The sequence below is a fragment of the Pantherophis guttatus genome, chromosome 1, assembly GCF_059756535.1.
Source record: "Pantherophis guttatus breed Tessera chromosome 1, ASM5975653v1, whole genome shotgun sequence".
Taxonomy (NCBI): domain Eukaryota; kingdom Metazoa; phylum Chordata; class Lepidosauria; order Squamata; family Colubridae; genus Pantherophis; species Pantherophis guttatus.
The window spans coordinates 46,653,334-46,681,133 of NC_142063.1; the positions used below are offsets into that span (position 1 = coordinate 46,653,334).

A 27,800-nucleotide genomic window follows, 5' to 3' on the forward strand; every position below is an offset into this window, starting at 1 on the left:
CTCCCTGCAAGAATAATAATCAGTTGTTTTTCCACTCCGGGAAGAATCCTTGAAGTTTGGCAGTACAGTCGTGTAAATAATCTCTATGTGGAACCTGTTTATCCGTATTTCCCCCTGGATATGCCGGGGACGCAACTGCAAAAGAAGAGCTGAATGGCTGCGGAATCGCCCGAAAGCCACCAGCCTTTCTCCTTTCCCGCCAAACAATGCCGGGAGCCGCGCATCCTCTTTTGCTCCGCCCACTCCTCCCCCCCCCCCGCCTCATCCTTCTGGCTGCCGGTAGATGGCGCTACAGCGAACCGCATTCAGCGCCCCTCCGGTTCCCGTTCCGGGGCCGCAGCCCGGCTCGTTCCGCCGCCGAAAAGGCGCCCGCTGCCACGGTGCCGCAGCTGCCGCGCCCCCTCCCTTCGGCCGGTCCCCGCTTTGCGGGGTTTGCCCGTTGGGCCTGCTCCCGCCATGGCGACGAAGAAAGGGGGCTCGCGGCTGGAGACGGAGATCGAGAGGTGCCGGTCCGAGTGCCAGTGGGAAAGGATCCCCGAACTCGTCAAGCAGCTTTCCGCCAAGCTCATAGCTAACGGTGCGGCCCGCTGGGTGGGAAGGGACTCGGGTGTGTGTGTGGGGGGGGGGGGTTGAGTCAAGAGGAAGCCGGTTCGTCAACCTTAACGCCGACAGCCAGGGCTGCAGGTGCAGCGGGGGCGGGATGAGGCGGCTGCTTTTAAGCGCGCTCGTGGAGAGGAGGTGATGAGGTGGCCTCATAATAATTAGCCCTGCCCGGGTGTTTACAGGCGCGCGACGAAGCTAAACAAGCGAGCCCTCTGGGCACGTGCAAAGGAACAGACACGCAGCCTTTTCCCCGTTGGATCTAAAGCTCAGGCAACCTGATGCTCTTCTCGGTCATGCTCGGCAGGGAACGCTGGGAGTTGTAGTCCATTACATCTGGAAGGCAACAGGCTAGGGACCCCTTGGAGGGAGACGGCCAGGGCAAAGGGCTGGTGCTGTTTCTGCCGGTCAAAAACACTTAATTCTAAAGCTTTCCATGCTAAAGCTCCCCTCTATTTTAACAGGCCTTTCCTGGGAGGCTGGAGAGGAACTAACCTAGGACCTTAGGTACCAACAGAATTACGTAGCAGTCTACATAAGCCCACTATTGACCATCGAATATCTTGTATGTGCCCAAAACTCATTCTTGCCATTACATTAAAAAAAAAAAAAAGCCATAGGAATTCAGTGGTAAGCTGTAATAAACTGTGAAATTAGAATTGCATAGCAACCTAGGGGAAGGGGGTGGTGCAGTTTTCCCCTTCTGGTGCAGTTTTTTCCCCCATCAAAGGGTGTTGCTGAAATGGCTTCTGTGTTTGTAGCTTTAAAAACTTAATCAGATTGTAGGAACTCTTGTCACATGTTAGGGCTTAGCTATCACTGAAGAATGAAAACATTGTGCAAAGAGCACTTTTGGAAGGGCTTATTTTAATTTCTCCAATGTTTCCTGCCCTCACTAACTAACTGTAATATTACTTGCATACTCTGACAGTACACAATCAAATGTCAAGAAAAACCCAAATGTTTAATGTATCTTTTCTAAATTAAACTGTAATCAATATCTGGCAGGAGTATTCCGATCTCTGATTCGTGAGATCAACATGGAAATCACCCTCCAAGGTTTGGGATAAGGTTGCAAAGAGAGTACATGCTTGTTGGATTTAGTATGAGATAGAACTTATGTTTGGCCTTTATGTTTGATGCTAGAACTCTGGCTGTAACAAAACATCATAGGAAAAAGGTGTCCCTTGCATCATTGTATAACAATAAAGGCCAATTTTTTATCCATTTATGCTTCATATTTCTTAATCACCCATCACCCTTAATACTATATCTAATATTAAAGTGTTAGCCATTCTACAATGTGAATTTGTCAGCTCATCCAGTACTACTCTGTAATTTAGAAATTGTAGATTTATGAGCATACTGCAAATACGTATTTAATAGATACAGTATCTATTTTTCCTGATCAAGTTAGTGTTGTAAGCTGAATTTTGGGGTAAATTTGCATTCTATGGCATTGCCAGATGGAAGATTTATTTTAAATGTATATAGGAGCACTGCTAGTCTAAATGGCAAAATAGAGGGAAGAGGGGAGGGAACAGATAGGATCAGCACAAGTAATTTTATTCAAACAATGGATTGCTTAAAGTATATTGTCCAAGTATATTTTCATGTGTTTATCTTTACTAATTTTCATATTATAGAAACATGGGTCTGAGTGAAGACATTTCTGTTAATTTGGACTTCAATCAATTTTCTTTTTTTTTTTAAATCTGAAAACATATTGTTTTCAAAATATGTAGAAATATTTATATTTGAGGAGATATCACATTACAGAAATATAAACATTTAAGATTTGGGATAAGAATACATATATTCCAAGCTACACAAATCTATATTTTTAAATTAAAACATCAGATTATGCTGTCAGAAGTAAGGATAATTGTCTTAGTCACTGCCATGTTACAGTTCTCTTCTGTTAGCAAGAAAAAGACAAGGTTCACTTCCTGCTTAACATTTATTTAAAAGATGTATAGAGCTGCCCAATTCATATAATTGCAGCTGTTGATGGCGTACATCAAGTAAAAACCAAACAGAAAACAATGACTACATTGTTGAAGATTGTTTACTACGACTTATTATTATTTATTTATTAAATTTATGTGCTGCCCATCTTATTATCAATAATTATCAATAATTATTATAATTTGGACTTTATATATATATATATGCCGCCCTTCTCCGGAGACTCAGGGCGGCTTACAATGCGTTAAGCAATAGCCTTCATACTTTTTTGTATATTTTATACAAAGTCAGCTTATTACCCCCACAAACCGGGTCCTCATTTTACCCACCTTAGAAAGGATGGAAAGCTGAGTCGACCTTGAGCCTGGTGAGAATTGAACTCGCAGTAATTGCAGGCAGCTGGATGTTAAATGCTGCCTTAGTAGGAGGCATTAGCCTCCTACGCCACTCAGGCTCCTAGACTTAAAGAGATTGAAAGCAGAATGCTCCGATTGTACTGTTTTGTGGACATTGAGCTAAGCTGTATATCTTGGTATATGTTTCTGTGAATGAGTCACAGGACAGTAGAGCTGGCCATTTGATTGATCAAACAAGTGGCCAGAAAATGGGTGTATGGTAGATATTGGAAATTATACTTCAATAGCATCTGAAGATCACGGATACCCATGCCTTTTAAAAGATAATAAAATTAGTAATATGATTCCCAGTTAAGTTTAGGAAAGTAGCCTAAATTTAGGGGAAATAAGTGTGCAAGAATTATGAGTGAGATAAGGAGGTAATAGAGGAGATAATAATATATGCAGACTGATGGTGGCATAGAAGAAAATAGCTGTTGAGAAAGTGAGATTTTAACTTTTACTTCCCTCCTCATGATTTTGAAAGTGAATGCATGTTTGTGAGCAGTTGTAGGGTGGGAATATGTATATACAAATGTTTTCATGTATAGATGTATGCCTGTGCAGGCAAGCACAGCACCCAACTCACAGCTGGCAGTCAACTTCTAGAATGAAAAAGTTTTAGAGTTGTATATAACCATTTCACAAAACATACAGAGACAGCCAATATCAGCTTCTAAAATCATCTTGTAATCCTCACAAACCACACTGTTGCTTGTATGATGTATGTTTTGTAAAGAGGAACTTCCATGAGTTGTAAAAATACTTCTTTTGAAGGCTTTGCTTTTGAAGGCCTAATATTTATGGACTTGCCATTATTATGGATTATAATGCACAGTAGCTGGGTTTGCATAGCATTTCCCAATTTTTATGAAGACGTTTATGTCTTTGTATTTATGAAAAAGTTGAGAAAGAAGTGAAGAAACTTCTAGTTAGTAGTTTCATTTGGGGCTCAATGGTTCAGCAGTTAAAGACGCTGAGCTTGTCAGCTGGAGAGCTGACAGCCCGGGTTTAAGACTTGAGCTCCATGCAATGGGGTGAGCTCCCATTACTTGCCCCAGCTTTTGCCTTCTAGCAGTTCAAAAGCATGCAGATACAAGTAGATTAATAGGGACCACTTCGATGGGAAGGTAACAGCGTTCCATGATGGCCACATGATCACGGAAATTGTCTTCGGAGAAACGGAGATGAGCACCATGCTCTAGAGTCGGACATGACTGACAGGGAAACTTTTACCTTTTTACCTTGCTTTCATTTTAAATAGTTTATCAAATGGTCAAGATATGCAAGAAATTTATCTATGGTAAGAAATGCACCAAATTAAGAAAGAAGCATATGTGAAATGTACAAAGTTTGTTTCAATATAGGCCACCCATAATTTTCAGATGTTAGTATAAATTGGTATCATGATTTGAAAAAGAATCAAAAGAAGTTGATATTGCTGATAGTGATGATAATACTTCAAATTCAGGAAGTGAGACTGATTAGATAATATATCACATACCATAATATGTGCCCTGAGCTTTATCTCTCCTTTTTCTAAAAATGTTAAAATGTGTAAAGGTTTATTTTAAAAAATGTAAAATGTAGTGAACGTCTGAAAATGAAATCTACCTATAAACAAGACATTATAAACACAAAGCAAATGTATTCAGAAGGTATGGGATTTTTTAAAATCAGTACAAATGTAATATCTGCCAATTATACAAATTCAGCCAATTATTAAGAAATGCATTGATTAATATTGAAAGATTTAGGCTGTAACGGTAATTATATTCCATTAGTTTTTTATCTTGCATTAAGTGAACCATTCAAGAATTCCTTCATTGAAAAACTTTATGTTGAAAAAAAGAATAAACAGTGGTCAGGGTTTTCATAATTTGCCATCAAACAATTAGCAAATTCCATGCTATATTCATGCTGGCTCCCTGCTCTCTCCTCCAGCATGAGGTTCTTCTTTACTATATACACTTCACTCTTTAAAAAAGAAAAATACTGAATGTCATACAAGATCAACAACACAAGGTATGTGAATTTGTGAGCGTTCCTGATTGTATGAATGTGGTAGGTTGGATGTTAATATGGTTTAGTCACATATTTTTTTAGTGAAATCATATCAAACTGTTCATTATCAGCAGGACTGTTTGTAATGGTTTTTCAAAAGCTTTTCCGTCATCCATGATTCTCATAACTAAAGGCTTTAAAGGATTTTAGCATGTTAGAGATCATCTGAAATTCCACATTCTGTAGCAGAACACTCTGAGGTATTCCACCATTGCCCTTTGGCTATCCCACCAGGCATACTTTTAATTAAGCTTTCTTATTTATGTTTTGAAATAACAGGAGATGTATTTAATTATAGACTGTAGTATGTTTAAAAACTACAATGATTGTAGTAGACTACAATGAATCTTAAAGACAAACAGTTTTAAATATATGCATTTGAAATCCAGACTTATATACAATGTATATTTGTTTTATTTATGAAACTAACATTGTGCAATATCCTTTGTTATTACGGCATTCATGTCCTTCCCTAATGTAATTTGACATATCTAAAAGTTGCTAAGGTTGAGAAACACTGATTTATATGATCAAATGATAAAATTGTTCATTTTTATTCTTAATTATATAGCTTTATGAGTAGAATTGATTATACATATTAGCTTTTCCACTCTGGAAAACTTTGCATTACTTGATTATTATATAATGTAGTATTGGGCCAACTATTTTTCAAATCAACATACATGTACATTATCTGAAGTCAGCATTTTGATGGCAGATGGTGATGATTGCTAAATGAGGGAGGAGAGGAGATGTCTTAAGAAAACATTTATGTAATATTAAATTAATGTAAATCAGGTCTTCTGTAGCCCAGAGAGGAACTGATTATATAAATCTTTAGTTTAATGGCATATGTTCATTCTTTAGTAATTAGAAGTATTAAGATAATAGGTTAGGCTTCAGTTAAATAGTACCATTATCCAGAACTCCTTCTAACATACAGATGCAACTAACTGTAGAGAAATATACAGATGCTCTTGAGAAAGAAGTGGGAAAGCTAAAGGATGCCAGTGAATAAATAATAATGCAAAGAAGCTCAAACAAAGATGAAACATGCAGAACTTCAGTACAGTATAGATGTCAAAATCCAAATTACCTGAGAAAATATTCCCTACTTACAAAAATCTCTGGCATTTAGAAGATGAAGTTAGATCAGCACTTTAGTCATTATCAAATCAGAAGGCTATAGGAATTTATGGAATATCTATAGGAATATTTATTTATTTATTTATTATTAAAATTTATATGCCGCCCTTCTCCTGTAGGACTCAGGGCGGCTCACACAATAAAATCACAACAATAAAATACTAAAAACCAATCCGAATCTAAAATCCCCAAAGTTAAAAACCTCATATGGCAAGCAACCAGGGTGGATAAAAATCAATGATTTTTTTTAAAAAATCAAAAAAATCAATGATTTTTTTAAAAAATCAAAAAAATCAATGATTTTTTTAAAAAATCAAAAAAATCAGATTTTTTTTAATTTAAATCAGATTTTTTTGATTTTTATCGAATTTATTTTAATAAAAAACTTGGGGTAAAAATCTATCATAAGATAGTTTTCTATTTAAGATACATAAATAATTTAGTTTATTCAGCATGAAATGGAGCTTAGTTATGTAGCATGAGGCTGTATATTCTGCAACACTGGGACTATCAGTGAGTCAACAGTGGGTCAAAGTAGCAGAGATGACAGTTGCTCTTAAAAAATTATGATTTAAATCGAGTTGATTTAAATCAAGCCTTTTTACTAGTGATTTAAATCATGATTTAAATTGTGATTTAAATCAACTTGATTTAAATCAAATCCACCCTGCAAGCAACAGAAGAAAATTCAGTGAAGATTCAAACCAAGCTATGCCAGCAAATCTGGAAAAAAAATACAATAACCAACAGATTGGAAGAGGTCAATCTACTTACCAATACCAAAGAAAGGAGACTTAAGAGACTCATATAATAGCCTTTCATACTCTAGGAAAAGAACATTTAGGATTATCCAACAGATTAGAGCCCTATATGGAAATGGAGATCCTTTGAAGCTGACTTTAGAAAAGCCTGAATACATTATTATGGATCCCTGGTGGATAATTGAGAAAGCTAAAGAATACCAGAAAGAAGTTAGATCTTCATTGATTATAGAAAACTGGGCCATCACATTTTTACGACCATTTTTATGGCAATCATTAAGCGAACACGCAGGTTGTAAAGTGAATGCCAAAGTTGTTAAACAAATGCCAGGGTCATTAAGCAAACTCATTGTTTGCTGTAGGGCAGTTTTTGCCAGAAACCAAAAGTAAATGTTGGTTTCTGGCAAAACCATTGTAAATTATGGCCATTGCAAATGTTCGTAAATGTGGGCTGGTTGCTGAGTGCCCAAAATGCGGTCATGAGACTGTGGGAGGGGTAGACGTTGGAATTTCAAATCTGGGTTGTTAGTAGTTTTTTCACTCCGTTGTAACTTTGAACTGTCAATGAGGAACTGATTATAAGTCAAGGTCTTATCTATATTAGCAATAAAGAAACTCAGAAGTCAAGAAATGTGCTGTAATTTAACACTTAGTAGAGTAGCAGTGAAGGCCTTGGAAAAGATAGTCAGATGTGACAAAGATTAGAATTGTACAGGCAGTGTTTTTCCATATGAAACTATTAAAACAAAACTTGGATTTTAAAGATGCACACTTGAAAAAAGATTGATTCTTTTACCATGGATATCCATAAAAACAAATAAAAGGATCATTAAACTAATCAAGCTCATGTGTTACAATTTAAAATATTTTTTTAAAAAAATATGTGACACCAGAGAAATGGTCTAAAATGTATAAAGATACTTCTAATCACTGTTGACAATGTGAAAAACATGAAGGGATATTTTATCATTCATAGTGGACTTAGGAAAAAATGAAAAGGTACTGGATACAAATACATCATTGTGATGCAGAGTTTCAAAAATTAGCACTCTGTGAAACCATAACCTTTGTTATTAGGACATACACACTCAAGTAGAAAAGACAAGACTAGAAACCTTTATAGACTTTTTGCTGAAAATGGGTAAAAATTAAGTGCTGATTTCAGGATTTAGTTATGATATGCAATATGAAAGGGTGAAGATGGTAATTGCTATGTTTGTAACCAATTCAAAGAAGATTGAAAGCCACTTCTTCAGATATCTTTCTTTTATTTTTACTTTTTCTTCACTTTTTCTTTTACCCTTTTAGAATCTTTTTCTATTTCTTCTTCTAAGTTTCTGTTAATTTTTTAAAACTTTGTAAAATTTTCTTTTAATAAATTAAAAAAAAGATCAACCTGGAATTCTCTTTTGAGGCAGAAATCATCAGGCTTAAGTTATAATTTAAGAAAACTATGCAAATATCTACCTCTGGAGAAATCTATAATGCTGGGAAAAGGTATGAGGTTGACCATCATTTTTTTATAGTAATAATGCACCATTGGAAAACCTAATCAAGCAATTGATTTATTAGCATGTTGAAGTCATGGATTGGTTCTTACAGATAGTCCTCAACTTGGTTACGATAGCCCTCCTTCAAATATATTTACGACCCAATTCTGAAGTTATGATGGTTGTCCTCCCCCACAGTCATATGGCTGCATTTGAGTGCTTGGCAGTTGGCTGCAATTTACAGCGTTTTTGCCAAAAACTGGCCTTTACTTCCAGTTTTTGCAAAAACGCTCCATTGCAAACAAAGACTACTATAAGTCTGTTTCCCATAATTAAATTTTATATAGATAATTAATTTAATCACATCTGTGCGGGACCACACTGATGCAAATTACTCCTTTCTAGTTGTAACAATTATTCTTTCTGGGACAGAACTGCATTTCCTTACTGCTTCTTCAGTATTTTTTCTATCTATGTCTATGCCATTGTATGTATTTTGCTTGTCACTTATTTTGTTTTCTTATTATAAGCAAACTGTTGTGTTATGGCATAAAAGTAGACATATTTAAGTAGAAGTATCTGTTATTTATATTTGGAATATGCAGTGCCTGAATATCAAATGTTGAATATCTGACCCTATTGTTAGATCTATAGAAATGTAAACAGGAAGTGTGTCACTGAGACTGCCACTGGAACATTTTAGGAACTGATAAAATTTGAATGTTGGCAGGTTCTTGAATGTTTCAAGGGATGATGCTACTATTAGAAGCCTCCTTAACTTACTGGCTTCCTGTCCTGCAAACAATAGATTTAGAAAGGCTTGTGAAAGCACTATTCAGTAGTTACGTAGGAATTACTTTTTTCCAAAATGGTGTATGTTTGTGACTGATGGAATGAAAAAACTTTTTAAACAAATAAATAGTGAAATGTTAATAACTCTTACAAGTCTTGAGCTGTGTTCTATGAAAGCCTATCTAGTGTTCTTTCAATAATGGTATTTGTGACTTTAAAAAAAATAGTTTTGAACTGCAGTTGTTCAAAATAAATTTATTGTCATCTAATATCATATATTGAATATTAACATTAATAGTAAAACATTGTCAAAATTGCTTTATTTTAATCCCATTAATAACTAATATTTTCATTCTATTCTGATCTTTTTTTAATGGTGTCAGTATTCCAGTCTATCAGAGATTGTGAAGAAATACCTTGGTGCTACATGGTCAAAATATCTGATCATATGGCATCATAGATCAGTCACTTCAAAGTCAAGGCAAGAAAAATTATGTTCACTTTGAATGTACTTTGGAAGACTCACAACATGAATATTTTAAAATCTGCCTTTCTAATTGGTTGAAAAGAAGAATGCTTTCAAAGATAATATTAATGAAAATATTAATATGCCTCCTGTCAAATGTCAGCTTTGAACAGACCCAAAATAGTCCAGGGTTTGAAAAGAAGGGGAAATGACAATTTTTCAGTGTATTGCTAACAATATATTACAGAACTCCACTCTCTTTTTAGAAGTCTTTTAGAATTTCTGTGATATAGATTGAAGTGCAAAGTAAAATTGATTTTTAGCAACCATTGTGTGATTCACCTGTGAATAGCTGCTTGTGTTTGATATGAAAACTTTTTACAAAAAATGTTAAAGCTGTTATAAAAGTAATTTTTTTTTGCCTCAAAATGGAAATTGCTCTTCAAGTAAAGCTTAAATTAAATATTTATAATGCAACCTCATATAATGATAGCCTAAGATATTTCTCTTTTGCAGAGTGCTTTTGGAGTATTGCAAATGCATAGTTTAGAAGGGAGCAATCTGGGATACTAACTCTTCTTTTGGTAGCCCATTTTCATTTGAAACTCCTCCAAGTCATTTTAGTCCTTCCTAGAATTCAAGATAACAAATGAATTATCTTTGAATGTATTTTATGAATAAAATGCATGGCATTTTAAATTAATTATTTATCGTACTGTATTGTAGTGTGTTTGTGAGTTGTTTTAAAATAAATAAAAGCAATTGGTCTACAAATTTTAGGGACTATTTAAGAGAGAAAAATAGGCATGCTGGGAAAGGATCAAGTGTCATTTGCTCCTGCCTCCATTAACTGTACAGTTCTTTTCTGAAGTTGTTTTGCAAAGGAGAAGCAGCTGTTGGATTAATGTTACAGTCAGTTGCATTGTAGCACTTAGTTTGTGTTTCAAGAGTTCCTATATATCAGAATGATTTATTGCTAGATGTGTCCTCACCTTCAATGCTAGCTCTCCAATTCACTCCTTGAGCCAAATGTCCCAGTTGCTGAGTGAAATTATCTTAATTCCAGCTTCAACAAAGTGATCATTCAAAATATAAAAGTTCCCTGTGTGTCAAAGAATCAGAAAGATAGGGCCAAGAAATTCATGGAATACTACTTGCACTTTCATTTGAGTAACATATGAGCAACCATACATGTTACTTGACCAATTGTACACAAGACCGACTCAAGACTATGATGCAAATCGTTAACAAGAGGTGGATTTAAGGTCTTGTTTACCCGTAAATCAGGCAAGAGCTTCTTGAATGTGGCTGTCCCAGATTCCTGGCAAGCAAGCTAAAGCATAAAACTTCCTTCTGTTGCACTTTTCATTAGGCAAATAGGTAGATTATTAGTGGTCAAAGCATCAAAACAGTATGTGATTACAGATTCGTTTGTTTGTGTGCTGTATAATAGATGTACCAAGCACTTTCACATTAAATAATTATTTAATTATTTAATACATTATTTAAATAATTAAATAATGTAGGAAGCATTTTTATCATGAAAGCAACCTCTCCCCCTATTTATTACTTATTATGTTATGCTTACTTCACTAAGGCTGCTAATATTACTCTGTTTTCCCAAAAATAAGATATCCCCTGATAATAAACCCAATTGGGCTTTTGAGTGCATGTGCTAAAATAAACCTCCCCTGAAAATAAGCCCTCCTCAAAAATATTTAAAGTGTTAGGGAGACAGAGCTGGAAATTAGGTAAAACAGCAAGAGGAGCCCCGTCTTGCTCCACGCACCCCAAAATAATAAGACCTCCCTAAAAATAAGGCCAAGCGCTTATTTCAGGGTTCAAAAAAATATAAGACAGGGTCTTATTTTCGGGGAAACACGGTATTAATTATTTCATTCATCTATACACATCCATACTCAAATATATATGCAGAACAGAGAGATTAAAAGATTTTACTATAAGATTGCAAACTACAGTAATGGGGACAATAAAAATGAGAAAGATTAGGGGGTTGGACTAGAAGACCTCCAACGTCCATCGGTGAAACGTCTGAGGTGGCTCGGGAGTTCATGGCTTCCATGACAGCCATGGACCTGACCCAGTTAATTCATGGTCCTACTCACACAGGAGGACACACTCTGGACTTGGTTTTTGTCTCTGGTCAGTGGTTGAATGGTCTAGATACAGGGGATATAGCCATTGAACCCTTGTCATGGTCAGACCATTCTCTCCTTAGGCTTGACTTTCTGACCGCTACACTCCACCGCAGGGAGGCGGAACCGACCAGGTGGTTCCGCCCCAGGTGCCTGATTGATCCTGATAGGTTCCAAATGGAGCTTGGGCCATTTCCTGAGACTCTGGCTCACGACTCGACAGAAGACCTGGTGGCTGCCTGGGATAGGGCGGCCGCTGGTGCTTTAGATCGAGTCGTGCCTTTGCGGCCTCTGACCCGGCGCCAAACCTGCCCAGCTTCTTGGTTCTCCGAGGAGCTGAGGGAGATGAAGCGCCAGAAAAGACGCCTAGAGAGTAGTTGGAGAGCTAGTCGTTCTGAATTCGACCGAACACTAGTGAGGTCTTATATCAAGACCTACTTAGTAGCGATAAAAGCGGCAAAGTGTAACTACTTTTCCGCTCTTATCGCGTCAGCAGATAACCACCCAGCTGCCCTGTTTAGGGTGACCCGCTCCCTTCTCCACCTGGGAGCGCGGAAGACCCCTTGCAAGGGCGAGCTGAGGATTTTGCGTGTTATCTGCACAATAAAATTGCTCAAATTTGGGAAGGCTTGGACTCTGACTGGGGTTTAGGCGGGATGTCTGAGGTGGGTCTTGAGAATGTTATCTGGGATGAGTTTGACCCTGTGACTCCCGAGGACATGGACAGGTTGCTGGGGAGGTTGAACGCAACCACATGTTTATTGGACCCGTGTCCCTCCTGGCTGGTGCTGGCTACCCAGGAGGTTACACGAGGCTGGCTCCAGAGGATTATTAACGCTTCTTTGAGTGAGGGTTTCCTGCCCCCTGCCTTGAAAGAGGTGGTGGTGAGGCCCCTCCTCAAGAAGCCCTCTCTGGACCCAGCTGTTTTGGCAAACTACCGTCCAATTTCCAACCTTCGCTTTGTGGTGAAGGTTGTTGAGAGTGTGGTTGCGCGACAGCCCCCGCAGTACCTGGATGAAACTGTCTATCTAGATCCGTTCCAGTCTGGCTTCAGGCCTGGGTACAGCACAGAAACGGCATTGGTCGCATTGGTGGATGATCTTTAGAGGGCTCGGGACAGGGGGTGCTCCTCTGTCCTAGTCCTATTAAATCTCTCAGCGGCTTTTGATACCATCGACCATGGTATCATGCTGTGCCGGCTGGAGGGATTAGGAGTGGGAGGCATCGTGTTACTGTGTTTCTCCTATCTCTCTGACCGGTCGCAGTCCGTATTGGCAGAGGGGCAGAAGTCGACCTCAAGGCACCTTGTTTGTGGGGTGCTGCAAGGGTTGGTCCTCTCGCCTCTCCTGTTCAACATTCATGTGAAGCTGCTGGGTGAGATCATCCGTGGTTTTAGGGTGCGTTGCCATCTGTACGCTGACAACACTCAGCTGTACATCTCCACCCCAGATCACCCCAATGATGCCCTTGAAGTGATGTCCCGGTGCCTGGAAGCCGTGCAGGTCTGGATGGGGAGGAACAGGCTCCGACTCAACCTTTCCAAGACCAAATGGCTGTGGTTGCCGGCGTCCCGATATAGCCAGCTGGTGCCATCGCTGGTTATTGGGAGCGAGTCATTGGCCCCCACGGAGAGGGCTCGTAACTTGGGCGTCCTCCTGGATGCATGGCTGTCTTTAGAGAGCATATGACGGCCATGGCCAGGGGGGCTTTTTATCAGGTTCGCCTGATACGCCAGTTGCGCCCCTTTCTGGATCGGGACTCCTTATGCATGGTCATGCCCTCGTTACTTCCCACCTGGACTACTGTAATGCTTTCTACATGGGGCTCCCCTTGAGGAGCACCCAGAGGCTCCAACTGATCCAGAATGCAGCCGCGCGGGTGATTATGGGGGCGACATGGCGCTCCCATGTAACACCTCTCCTGCACGAGCTGCACTGGCTTCCGGTGGTCTTCCGGGTGCACTTCAAGGTTTTGGTTCTCACCTTTAAAGCGCTCCATGGCTTAGGGCCTGGATATCTACGAGACCACCTTCTGCCACCGATAACTTCCCACCGGCCAATATGCTCCCACAGAGAGGGTGTCTTCAGGGTGCCGTCAGTCAAGCAATGTCGACTGGCGACCCCCAGGGGGAGAGCCTTCTCTGTGGGGGCACCCGCCCTCTGGAACAAGTTACCCCCAGGGATACAACTGATCCCAGACCTCCATACTTTCCGCCGGGCTCTGAAGACTTTCTTGTTTCAGCGAGCCGGGCTGGCTTAAGATTTTAATTGATTAATTTTATGGGTAAAGGGTTTTAAAATTGGGAAGCCAAATGGATTTAACTATTTTTAAAATTATTTTAATTTTCATACTGTATGTATTTTAACCCTCGCTGTTCACCACCCTGAGTCCTTCGGGAGAAGGGCGGTATAAAAATGTAATAAATAAAATAAATAAATAAAATAAATGTTCCTTCCAATTCGGTTATTCTGTTACTACTACCAGATTTAGAAATCAAATTATGTGTGTGGTATTTATGCATATATTAAAAAGATAATTTGTTAATCTGTGTATATTATGGAAACTGCTAATCCTTAATTTTGATATATTATGATGAAAAAGTATTCTGGTAATGGGGCAAATAGAAATACATAGCCAAAAAGCAGTACTGGCATCCTAGTGCTAGGCTATGGAATGTTGTAACTGTTTATTGACTAAATCACAATGCTAGGCCATAAACTAGAAAGGCTACGTACAGTAGTACTTGCTAAATACAGGTAGTACTTGCTTAACATCCATTTGTTCACTGACAGTTCAAAATTATAGCAGTGCTGAATGAAGGAACTCCCAGTCCTCAACGGTTAGGCTATCACAGCAGTTATGTGAACCTGTAGTGGGTTTCAAATCCCGTCGCTACCAGTTCGCTCGTAGATGCGCTCACACACACACGCAACACTTTTGTGCATGCACAGAGACGTCCAAGCGGGTGGGTGGAGCCTCCTGCCGCTGCTGCTACCACTTTGCCCAATCCGGGGCGAACCAGTAGCAACCCACCACTGATATGAACAATGTAAGGTCCACCTACATTTATGACCACCTTTTGGCTGGCTGCCTGCCTATGTATCTGCTGCCACCAGCTGTTGCTGCCACCTGGTCCTGCCTGCCACACCATATACCACTACAATACCGGATGGAGTCTTCTTTCACTCTGCCTTCTTTCACACTGGTGCAGCAAGGGCCTTCTCTCACACCGGCCAGGCTCTCAGGTTGCACACTGGACAGGTCCTCTATTTCTGTGCCAGCCAGAAGGCCCTTTGAGAAAGAAGGCCCTGCTGCAAGGGTCCTTCTTTTGTGCTGGTGCTTCCAGGGCCATTCTTTCTTCCTTGAAAGAAGGCCCTAATCAACACAGGGCTTAGAAACCCTAGCTAGTGCATCAGAAAAGCCCTGGCTGATGTGAGAGAGAAGGCCCTGGCCGCAACAGTGCTGAAGAAGGCCCTGCCTGGATAGTGCAGTAGTGATGTGTAGAGCAGCAAGCATTGCATAGGACTTGGTGGCAGGGGCAGCTGGCCTCAGTGGGCAGTCAAAAGGGCAGAGATGGGTATCAACCCTGAAGTTGACTGAACTGTGGCCATTTTATTTTGATAGTTTTGTCTTGGGAGGTTTCTCTTCTCATGGCTTCAGGGTTGATACAGCCTGGAGCGAAGGGGCCAGGGAAGGGGCTGTAGAGATAGCTGGGATGTTGTAGCCTAAATAAAATCCTTTACCCTGGGAATCAAGGATGTTGGTATAGGTATTCGAAAGATGGAGACTGAGGTCACCTAGCAACTGGACTGTATGCTGATTGGACCATGTGACTGAAGACTGGGGGGAAGTGACAAAGTTTTTCTTTTAATTGGGTGTAATTGGATTCAAGAGGTGGTGGTATCCTCACCTAATGATCACATGGGATTCAGCAATTGCATTCTGGAACTGCTGTTGCTAACCAGTAGTCATGTGATGTTTCACTTAACTTCAGTGGTTAGTAAAGGAGTTTCCAATCCCACTTAGGATTATTAAGTGAAGACTGCCTGTAAAGACCATATTATACAGTTAGTACCATATGTGAACATCTGAACATAAATTTTCTTAGACCATAAGTGTAACACACACACACACACACACACACACATGGTCTTTTAAGCTCTATTAAAAAGTGACATTTATTTTATGTTAAAGATGAGTGCCCACTCCAGAAGATGTGCTGTGAAGCTGCTTAAAAATTACTCATCTTAGTACATTTTTATGATTGATGGTTTTGTGTTATCTCATAGTGATGCTTAGTGTTAATAGAATATACAGTAACAGCTATTTATATAATAATTTTGCCTCTCTCTATAGATGATATGGCAGAACTTCTCCTTGGAGAATCCAAGCTAGAGCTTTTTCTGAAAGTGAACCCTCTAAAACAGGGGGCAAGTCCCTGTGGACCCCGACCAAAATTAATTGAAGTCAGGAAGCATCTCACCGCAGCACTTGATCGTGGAAATTTAAAGGTATTTGTCCTTCCACAGTGATTGTTGAGAATTTGATGTTTGAGCAATATAAGAATAAATAATGTTGCTTTTAAAATATTTAGATTAATCATTTATATAATTGCAATACAGATCTATTTTGTGTATCAAGAGTTCCCAGTTTTTGTTCTTCCAGTTTTACAACACATTAAGTATATATCCCTGTCTTCTGGGATTCCATATGATTTGATTCTATTTAGCAGGATAAATTGTCATTGGAGATAACAGGCTAAAACATATTTATTTTATTAAATTTTATTTTTTTTATGGCTGTGACAGGTAAGGGACAAAAGCTCAAGAAATAAAATCAAGGATAAAGCTATGAAAATGAAATGGTTTCATTTTTTAAAGGCTGGCATTTTCAAAGATACGTAAATTAAATACCAGCAATGAATTCATAATGATGTTTGAGTTTCCTCAGATATTTGGAACTGAAATAAATTAATCTGAAGCTCAGTTTTTGATGGGATTTAATTAATTTCACTTTAAAAAAAAATTAAGGTCCAAGTCTCACCATCTTTTTGATAGCATATAGACTTAGATACCGCCCCACAGTTCTTTACAGCACTCTCTGGGTGCTTTACAATGTCAGTATATTTTCCCCCAACAATCTGGGTCCTTATTTTACCGACCTTGGAGGGATGGAAGGCTGAGTCAAGAGCCCCATCAGGGTTGAACTCCAGGTTGTGGGCAGATTTTGCCTGTAATACTACATTCTAACTACTGCATCACCAGGAACATTATGAGATTATGGTATAGTATGGTATTTGTTTTCTTTATACACTGCCCAGGGTTACATGGTTGAGCAGTATATGAATGATTTAATAAATAACAAAATTATTAGCTTCATGACCCCATTACTTGGTGCTTATTTTTATTAGACTGCAATACTAGTCTTGCTAATGTCCATTTTAAGTCCAAGAAAAATAATGCTAATTTGATTCCTTACGTTAACAGATATTTGACTGCGACTTTGTTGAAATATTAAAATTTATCCAGCTTTTTACGCAGATTCTTATTTCAAAAAACAAAAGCAAAATACAATTTTTATGTTGCAAAGATGTTACTTCTCTTCTTTTTAGCTATAAGCCATCTATTTTTAAAACTATAAAGTTATATGTTAATATTTAAGTGCTACTTTAAAAAATGTTGTTTTAGAAATTATGATCTTAAATTATACTAGTCATTTTTCTTTCTCATAGGCTTTTTGTAGAAATAAAACTGATAATGGGAGTGCAGTTTAAACCATCTTTAGTCTTAAGAGATATAAATATAACATAAATCAATTTAAGGAATAAAGAATGTTAGATTAGTATATCAGGGTGTTTGAAATTCTTTTCTAGGTCCTAGGTTGCCATGAGAACTAGATGGAGTTTTGAATACGATCAATTTTCTAACACTAGAATTTTGCCTGTCGATTAGGAGTTCTAGGAATGTTTCTTTTTAACGAATAGGTTCTGTGGCCTAAAATACTTTTAAAATCCCATGTATGATATTGCCTTGTATCTGATACCTGCTGCTTGCCCTCTTCTTTTTTCTAGCCAGAGTTCTTACAAGAAGCCCATTTAGTTATGGCCAAATTAAATTATATGGAAGGTGATTACAAAGAAGCTCTTAATACATACGCTAAAGTGGGAATTGATGACTTGCAGCTTGCTGCTGTACCTCCTTATCGCTTAAGAATGATTGCTGAAGCATATTCAACCAAAGGTAAGGTGGCTTTCAGTGTAGTTTTGAGTTGCTCTCTCCTTTTATTTATTTATTTCATTTCTCACCATACTGAAACTTGATAGCAAATGTGTTGTTAATTCTGTGACGTAGAGCAAAAGGCATGCAGAAAAGAAAGGAGTGCATTATTAGTTAAGATAAGGCTAGCAAATTTGTTTTAAAAATGCACAATCAAGAACAAATGCTTTTTTAATTTGGCCTATACGGTCCATATTAATTCAAAATACACCTACAATTGTTTCTATGCAGAGATATTGTTTATGTGAAAAGTATCATGTTAGAGTTACAAATTATGATGAAATAATTCCTGTCACATAAATTGTACAGTTTGCTTTCTCCACTTTATGCATTTGGCTTTTTCCGTCAAAATGTGAGCTACTGTAACAGGAAGTTTTTAATTGTCTCCAAAGTCTTGCAGAATTCTGATGTCTCATACTTGTGAATGGATTTTTTTTTTTATAATTCCTCTTGTGCTGCAGCCAAGCTAGAAGTTGCCATATTACCTAACACATATTGATGTGGAAATTCTGTGGTCCAAACTTGTTTTCAGAGTGTTTAGAATCTTCAAGTGGAAGTATTCTTATTGAATAAGTTTTTATTTTAAAATATTTTAATAATGTCCTGAAGCTTTCCTACTGCTAAGTATTTGAATACTGTGGAAATCTTGAAAGAAGACAAGTCTTGGAAGAAGACACTGACGAACAGAGTTATTTAAAAAAAATTCACGAATGAGCCTGACTCAAAGGAGTTTTTACAATATTGATCAGTTTTTAGTTGCATGTTATTTATATTTCAGTTAGCTCTTGAAATAAACATGGATGCATTGCTCACAGTGCTCACAGAAATAAGGTAAAGGTAAAGGTTCCCCTCGCACATATGTGCTAGTCATTTCCAACTCTAGGGGGCGGTGCTTATCTCTGTTTCAAAGCCAAAGAGCCCAGCGCTGTCCAAAGACGTCTCCATGGTCATGTGGCAGGCATGACTAACTGCCAAAGGCACACGGAACGCTGTTACCTTCCCACCAAAGTGGTTCCTATTTTTCTACTTGCATTTTTTTTTAAATTTTTTATTGATTTTTCCAAAACAAAAAAGAGAATGTACAATCCATCTCTGCTTTCGAAGGTACAGTGTATTTACAATATAATAAAACAAAAATTGGGAAAAATAAGGCTTCAATCTTAACTATACATGATACTATACAATATGGCTATAGTAGATGTGCCAGGTCAAAATTCTAAAGTCATGTTTTCGTCTTATTTTTAAGCCAGTGGTACCAGATACCCCATACATCATAATATCTTAAGTTGTCCTCATTTTTTAACTCGCCTGACAGTTTCGCCATTTCTGTGCACTCTAAGATCTTATTTATTAGAGTTTCTTCTGAGGGTATAAGTTTGTTTTTCCACCATTTTGCGAAGGCTAATCTAGCCGCTGTTATAATCTGAATTATCAGTTGGGTTTTGTTGTTGTTTAAGCCCTCTTCAGTTATGCCTAGGAGGAAAAGTTCCGGAACTAGGGCTACCTCCTGTCCTGTTATTTCACAGAGCCAATGTTGGATTTTGGACCAGTACTTTTTAGTCTCAGGGCAGGTCCACCATAGGTGATAAAAGGTGCCGACCGATTTTCCACATTTCCAACATATGGGAGAGAGATTTGGGAACATCTTAGCTAGCCTCGCTGGGGCTAGATACCACCTATGTAGCAATTTATAGTGATTTTCCCTAAACGTTGTGGATTTGGTTATTTTGTAGTTTCTATTCCAAGCTATCTCCCAGTCATTGAAATTTAGTCTATGTCCTAGATTTTTTTCCCAGATGTTCAGTTGTCTTTTTGCTATGGACTCTGCCTTATCTTCATCTAATAAAAAGTGATAAATTTTGGTTAACATTTTTTTTTCTGGTCCCCAAATAATTTTGTCAAAGTTTCCATGTTTCGCTGCTATTCCGAATTTATCTCTGTCTTTTTGGAATCTTGAGTTGATCCGAATATAGTTCCACCAATCCACACTAAAGCCCTGATCCCTCAATAGCTCCAGCGATTTAAGTTTCCCTTCTTCATCGAGGATGTCCTTATATGTACCCCATTTATAATCATCTCTCCTGTTTGGAGTCGCCAACGATTCCATAATAGAAAGCCAAATGGGTACCTTAGTATAGATCTTCTGTCTAATTTCGTCCCACGTACGAATGAGGGTCTCTCTGATTTTGTGCTTATGGAAATAGGATTTTTTCTTATTCTTTATATCCCAGAGATGGGAGTGCCATCCTTCTAGGAGGTCATGTCCTTCCAAGATCAGGGTTCTCCTATCCTGTAACTTGATCCACTCCTTGATCCAAATTAATTTTGCGGCCTTTTGATATAGTTCCCAGTCAGGGAGCCCAAAGCCTCCCAAATTCCTTTTCCCTTGGAGTATCTTAAAAGAAATCCTTGATTTCTTACCCTCCCACAAAAAATTCCTGATGTATTTGTTCAGGTCCAAAAAGAATTTTTTGTCTAGTGATAGCGGAATATTTTGAAATAGAAACAGAATTTTTGGTAAGATGTTCATTTTGATCGCTGCAATTTTACCCATCAGAGACAATTTGAGCTTTTTCCATCTTTCTAGGTCTTGGTGTGTTTTCTGTAGAAGGGGAATATAATTATCCTCTTTTAGTGAGGAGAATCTCGCGGTAATCCATATTCCCAGGTATTTTATTTTCCTAACTGTCTGGAGGCCTAATGATTCTTCCAATTCTTCCTTTTGTAGATCTGTCATGTTTTTCACTATCATTTTAGTTTTGTTCTTATTAAGTTTTAGGCCCGCCACTTCTCCATACTCCTGGATTTCCTGCAATAATTTTACACCGGATTCTAGTGGGTCTTCCATTATGAGGGCTACGTCGTCCGCGAAAGCTTGGGTTTTAAAGGTTTCGTTCCTAATCTTTAATCCTTTAATCTCTTTGTTGGCTCTTATCTTTCTAAGTAGCACCTCTAGCGCCAAGATATATAGTAAGGGAGATAAAGGGCATCCCTGCCTCACTCCTTTTTGAATCTGAAACAGCTGGGTTCTATCTCCATTCACTAGTATGTTTGCCCTCTGGTTTTTATATATGTTCTCAATCATCTTCCTAAAGTTGGTACCGAATCCCATTAGATCAATTTGATTTATCATAAAGGTCCAATTCAAGTTGTCAAATGCCTTTTGGGCATCAACAAACATTAAAGCCAGCTGTTTTTCGGGATGTTGTTCGTAATATTCAAAGGTGTTTAAGACTATCCTCAAGTTGTCTCTGATCTGTCTCCCTGGGAGAAAGCCATTTTGGTCTTTATGAATCCACAGATTTAAAAATTTTTTGAACCTCTCCGCAATTATATTCATGAACAGTTTATAATCTGCGTTCAGCAATGAGATAGGTCTGTAGTTGGATATCTGTTTCGGATCGGCACCTTCTTTCAGTATAAGCGTCAAATACGCTTCCCTCCACGAATCTGGGATTGTGATACCCGCCAGGGCCTCGTTTAATATTTCTAACAGCTCTAATTTTAAGGTATCATCAAATTTTTGGTATATTTCCCCGGGGAGACCATCTGGGCCTGGAGTTTTATTCTTCTTTATTTTAGAAAGGGCCATTTTTAGTTCCTCTATAGTAATCTTTTCATTTAACCTTTCCTTTTCTTCTTCAGAAATTAGCGGTAGTTTAGCTTCCCACAAATACTGTTCTACCTTGCATGTCGCTATTCCTTCATTTTTGTATAAATCTTCGTAAAACTTTCTTATATTCTCTAATTTATCTTCTTCCTTCGTCAGCAAGTTGCCCTGAGAGTCTTCTAATACTAGTATTTGGTTTTTTTCCTTCTCTTTTTTTAGTTTATACGCCAGCCATCTCCCCGACTTGTTAGCGTTTTCAAAACAATAGTGCTTGGATCTTTTTATTTTCTGTGCCATTTCCTCCTGGTCCAATAAATTCAATCTATGTCTCGTCATCAACCACTGTCGTTTGGACGCCTCATCTCCCGGGCATTGCTGGAGTTTATCTTCTGCTTGCAATAACTTATTAGTGAGCTCTTCTGTGATCTTTCTTTTTTCCTTGTTTTTGAAGGCAGTATATGATATGGCTACCCCTCTCACGTAGGCCTTTATAGTATCCCACACAATTTCTTTGGCTGTCTCTCGATTTCCATTTTCTGTGAAGAAGCGTTTGACTTCTTCATTCAATTTCCGTATAAACTCTTCTTCGTATAGCAACTTAGTCCTTAGACTCCATCTCTGTTGTATTTTCTTTGTATCGTGGTGCCAGCTAATTTCGAGAAACTTATGGTCTGCCCAAACATTTGTGCACATGTTAACCTTTTTAATTTCTAGGCCCAGTTTTCTGGTAGCCCAGACCATATCTATTCTGGACCAGGAGTTGTGTGGCATTGAATAGAAGGTAAATTGTCTATCATGGGGGTGTAAAGTGCGCCACATGTCAATTAGGTTAATCTCTTCCACTAAATCAAAAAAAGTCTTTGGTAAGGGAGATCTTTTATTCTTTTTAGTTATATCACATTTATAATCATATTTAGGGTCTATAATTCCATTAAAATCCCCAACCATACAAATTTCATTGTTTGCCCATTTTGCCAGCTGTTCATGCAATTTCCGATAAAATTTCCCTTGTTTTTTATTCGGGGCATAAACCCCCACCACTAACACCTTAGAATTGCCTCTCGTTATCTCTACTATCAGTATTCTCCCTTTTTCATCTTTATATTTACATTCTGCCTCTATTCCTTTCTTAACATAGATAGCCACCCCCCTTTTTCTTTTCTCGGCTAATGAGAAGAATACTTTACCAAATTTAGTAAAATTTAGATAGTTGGCTTCGTCCTTTTTTATATGGACCTCTTGGATACAGATTATATCAGGATTTTGTTTCGTCAGTTTCGACAATATTATCCTCCTTTTTTTGTAATCATTTAAGCCGTTCACATTGAGCGATAAGATCTTGGTATCGTTCATTTCTGTAGCTATCCTCTAGTCTCTGGTTTTTATTTACCTTTTAGTGTTACCGCTCTCACTGGTCTAGATTTTTTCCCTCTTTCTTCTGTGTCTTCCTTTTTCTTCTCCTCTTATATGTCTTCTCTTGTGATTTGTTCTTGCGATGTCTCTTCTTCCGTATTTAGTACTTCGTTTTCCTCCTTACTGGTTTGTTCCTCTTCACCTCCCCTTAGTTGTTCTAGGAAATCTTGGGCATCACTTACACAATCGATTCTAATTTTCCTCCTACTCTGGTTTCTCTTCAGATCGTATAAATCTTTCGCCTCTACTTGCATTTTTTACGTGCTTTCAAACTGCTAGGTTGGCAGAAGCTGGGATAAGTAATGGGAGCTCACCCCATTACGCGACACTAGGGATTCGAACTGCTGACCTTTCAATCAACAAGCTCAGTGTCTTAGCCACTAAGCCACCGCGTCCTGAGAAATAGAACTGATCAAATTTTCATAGCCACATCCCAGGAAAAATATTCAAAGAGAGTTGATTCTTCTATACTTAATACATATCTTTAGGGATTTCAAAATGTGAAATTAGATAATGATATTTTGGAATACTGCAGTACTGCGTTATCCGAATATTAGTTTCTGCTTTCTTATGGATGTATTTTATTAATATGAACAATATTTACAAGATAAACAAGGTCAAATACTAGGTTTAGTTACCGTAGTTTTGCCTTGATCATGAAATGTGCAATGTTTGTGTAGTTTCTATAGGTGGCAGTGTTGATTAAGGATCAAGATTATTCTTTGGACTTTATGTGCAATATTCTGAAAATGCAGCCCTTTATACTCATTAGAATATAGAATACACTTGGAAGTTTTACTGACAAATGGCATAGTTGATTCTAGAAGAATAATTGTATGGCAGATGTTACATTGTTTTTTCTACAATATACAGAAGTTGTAAACTTCCAGAAGTTACATTTGTTGCAGAAAAACATGCATTATGATAAGCATATTGTGGTGGTGACAGTTTAAGTAGGCAGGTGGAAAATAAAATTATTTTCCTTTTTAAAAAATATCTCTCTGATTTTAAATTCATAAGACATTTTTTTTCTTGAAATAATTATTCAGGTTAGATAAAGAATGGATGGATTCATTCTTCCAGCCAAATTTAGAAAAGTTTTCTAAATCTTTCAAGATTTTATAAAGTAATTGAGACCCATTTTCTTAATATAATTAGGATTTAGACTAATGGATGTGGTGAATGTAGAACTAGTGAGTGAGAACCAATGAATGTGGTGGGGGATCCATGACATCATGAAGATGTGACAGAAGTGGTTTCCTCAACACCTTTTTGTTCATTCATAGGTTTTTGCTGTAACTGTGCTTGTGTTGGTTTAGGAGCTGCCTGTGCTTCCTCTAGAGACCTGTGCCAAAAACCTTGATATCTGTTGCACCATTCCATATGTCAGGAGCAAATCTGTCTATCCTGCTTCTGTGCTTTTCTTTTATAGTGGCACTCTCGACTTTTTTTAAAGCGGTTTTTTAGCAGTTTAGCAACTTTATTAGCTACTGCTAATAAGATTGTATTTAATGTATTTTCTTATTGGTACTAATAACTGGAATAACATCATAATTGCTCTGCTTGAGCTGTTTTTCTCCATTGTTCTTCCAAATTTAAGATGCCACCAACGTCTCGTTGCATATTATTTTATAATTTAAATACACTGATGTCAGTTACTTCTCTCATTTCATTTAAAAGTGTTGCTGTGATATTTTTAAAAAAACTTATTTTCTTAACAAACATTTATTTATATACCCAAATGTTCTTCCTAAAACATCTTAAGCGTACAAATTTTTTATTTGTTTAATTATATAAAATACAAAGAAAAAATAGAAATAGAAAATTAAGGGGAGATAAAGGAGGGAAAAAAGTGTGACATACAAGGGGGAGGGGGGAAGAAAAGAAAGAAAAAAAAAGAAAAAAAATATTCCTAAAACATCTTGTACCATTCTTGGTAACATCTTAATGTGTTGTTGGAATCCAGCTGGCCCCCTTAAATTCCTGAGAACAAATGTACCCCTGCATCTGTTGAAATAATTTGTTATATATGTAGGTGTTTGATTCTTAACCTATTTATGAGAATTTGTAACATAAAATAGCCCTTAATTAGCTTTAGCATTTGATTATCTTTTGTCCATTTTAATTATTGTTGTTCAGTTACTAAGTCATGCCCAACCCTTTGCGACCCCATTGGGCCAAAGCATGCCAGCCCCCCTCATCCTCCACTGTCTATTGGAGTCTGCCCAAACTCATGTCCACTGTGTCGATGACACTGTCTAACTGTCTCATCCTATGCCATTCCCTTCTCCTATTGCCTTTAATCTTTTCAAACATCAGGCTCTTTTCCACTGAATCCTCTCTTCTCATTTGGCAGCCAAAGTATTGGAGCTTCAGCTTCAGTATCTGTTCTTCAGATACTGAAAGTAAAGGGGTGATTTCCTTTAGAATTGATTGATTTGATCTCCTTGCAGTCCAATGGACTCTAAAGAATCTTCAACAGCACAATTCAGAAGGATAAATTCTTCTGCACTCAGCCTTCCTTATGGTCCAACTCTCACAGCCATACCTTTCTAACTTTTATCCTTTAGTACTGTCCATGGTGTTTCTTTGGCAAGGTACTGGAGTGGGTTGTCATTTCCTTCTCTATCTTAGGTGGCCCTGTGTCTCTTAGCTCATAGTTTCTTTGAGCTACTAAAGCCATTTTTGCACAACAAGGCAATGATCCATGAAAGGAATCCATTTTAGTAGGGGATCCAAAATAGTTTATTAAGTTAAACTTACTTGAAATAAATAAAAAAGAGGAAACAAAAATCCTTTGAAATATCTCTAAACCTATAACTGAAGAAGGTGATATGAACACTTTCTTATTCTTCTTAAAAAGTATCCCAAATATTTTAAGCAGTTGTAGGAATGTTTTGCAAATCTGTTAGCATAAGAGGATTAAAATTATATGTAAAATCCTGATTGGGTTGCCAGTTCTGGACTTCTTTCATTGTTTTCTTTTCTTTCTTCTAATCTCTCCTTTGAAGCTAATAAATATTGTGTGATAGAATTTACCATAGACCTATTTAATTGTATTTTTAGATGTGATCTGTGTATTCATGAATCTCACTACATATTTTCTCACCACATTTACAATTATGGCTTCTCAGTTACATACAACAGAATTTTCAGATATAATGCACATTTAGTTGTTGTACTGTTTTCAGTATTTGATGAATGAAAAGAGATTGATTTAGTCCCAAGTTATTTTCTTAAATTGTCTTTCCTTTAGGTCTTTGTCTAGAAAAATTACCAATATCCTCTTCAACAAGCAACCTCCATGCAGACCGTGAACAGGAAATTATAATGTGCTATGAAAAGGCTGGGGATATAGCCCTTCTGTATCTCCAGGAAATAGAAAGGGTAAGATGGGATAGGTAATCTCAACAAAATAACTAATTTTTATTTTTTATTTTACTTTTTCTCTTTCCTGGGATTATTCCCATCTACTATATATGGCTTTAATTTTTTTTTTAAAGATTCAACAATTTATTATTTGGTTTAAATAACCCATTCTATATATAGATTATTTTAACTAATCCCAGTTAAAAAACAGAAACATCAATTTTTTTTATCTGTTCTAATGTTTTACATGCCATAATAGGGTACCCGTTATTTCTTTGAACTGAATAGCCCCCATGAATGGCTGATTTCAGGCATTCTAGATGAAAATAGTCCATCACTTGCTATTGAGAATTGTATGACTCTTTATCCCTGTTTTAAGAAAATAACTTTTCTGCACAAAATGCAGAAAAACTTCTCTAAATAGAATTCACATGATAAAAACAGTTTTCCCTATGATATTCTCAAGTTTTCTTTGGTAATGTGCTAACTTTGTTCGTAATGAAATTTATTATACTAATTTGTTACTAAAAATTCAGATTGCTGCTACAAGAAGCATTAAATCATTTTTTTTCTCAGCTTTTGCCATAGCAGTTGCAACTTATATAGCAATAACACTTGGTGCTATTACAGCCCTCTCTAAGCGGTTTACAGAGTTCAGCATATTGCCCCCAACAATCTGGGTCCTCATTTTACCCACCTCGGAAGGATGGAAGGCTGAGTCAACCTTGAGTCTGATGAGATTCAAATTTGCCAATTATTTGGAACTTGCCAAATATGAACATTTAATGATGGGGGGATTGTTATTTCCATTCATAATATTTGTCTATATCCAAATAAGGCAACTTTTTTACAAACCAATGAAATGCAATAATAAATTATAATAAAATAATAGATTATAATGAAACATATAACATCACGAGCATTATAAACAAAACCAACAAAACCAGCCAGATTTTCTTACCATTTTTAGTCATAGTTTCCCATTCTAATATGTTTATTTAGGTTTGAGTTTCATTTCAGGAAAACTTTACAATTTTCATGATAGAGCTAAAAATTAATAAATTGTGGTTAGTAGTTACCTATCTTCCTTTAAAGGTTATTTGATATTTAACTGATTCTAGGTGAAAAGCAATAGTGGACAATATTGTTAAAGAGTTTGAAGTTTATTTATTTACCGCATTTGTATATCATATTTCTCTGCAAAAACACAGCAATTATTTGTAAAACTAAACAGGGATAATTGAAGGAACAGAGCCTCTTTACCCACAAAAAAACTATTTATTTTGGAATGATCA

The 27,800-nt window shown here is 37.4% G+C and overlaps 1 protein-coding gene across 8 annotated transcripts in view; it reads left to right on the forward strand.

Annotated features, from left to right (window-relative positions):
* Positions 1 to 269: 269 nt before the first annotated feature.
* Positions 270 to 27,800, forward strand: part of TTC7B (tetratricopeptide repeat domain 7B) — a 117,720-nt gene continuing 90,189 nt past the window's right edge. For 4 of the 8 annotated variants that reach the window (XM_034418313.3, XM_034418315.3, XM_034418316.3 and 1 more), the window contains exons 1-4: positions 270 to 577; positions 16,195 to 16,349; positions 17,909 to 18,077; positions 26,393 to 26,523. In XM_034418313.3, the coding sequence (XP_034274204.2) occupies positions 457 to 577; positions 16,195 to 16,349; positions 17,909 to 18,077; positions 26,393 to 26,523 (576 nt within the window). In that variant the 5' untranslated portion in view covers positions 270 to 456. The remainder of the gene's footprint in view (positions 578 to 16,194; positions 16,350 to 17,908; positions 18,078 to 26,392; positions 26,524 to 27,800) is intronic. The other 4 variants (XM_087872980.1, XM_087872981.1, XM_034418318.2 and 1 more) reach the window with 2 other exon arrangements.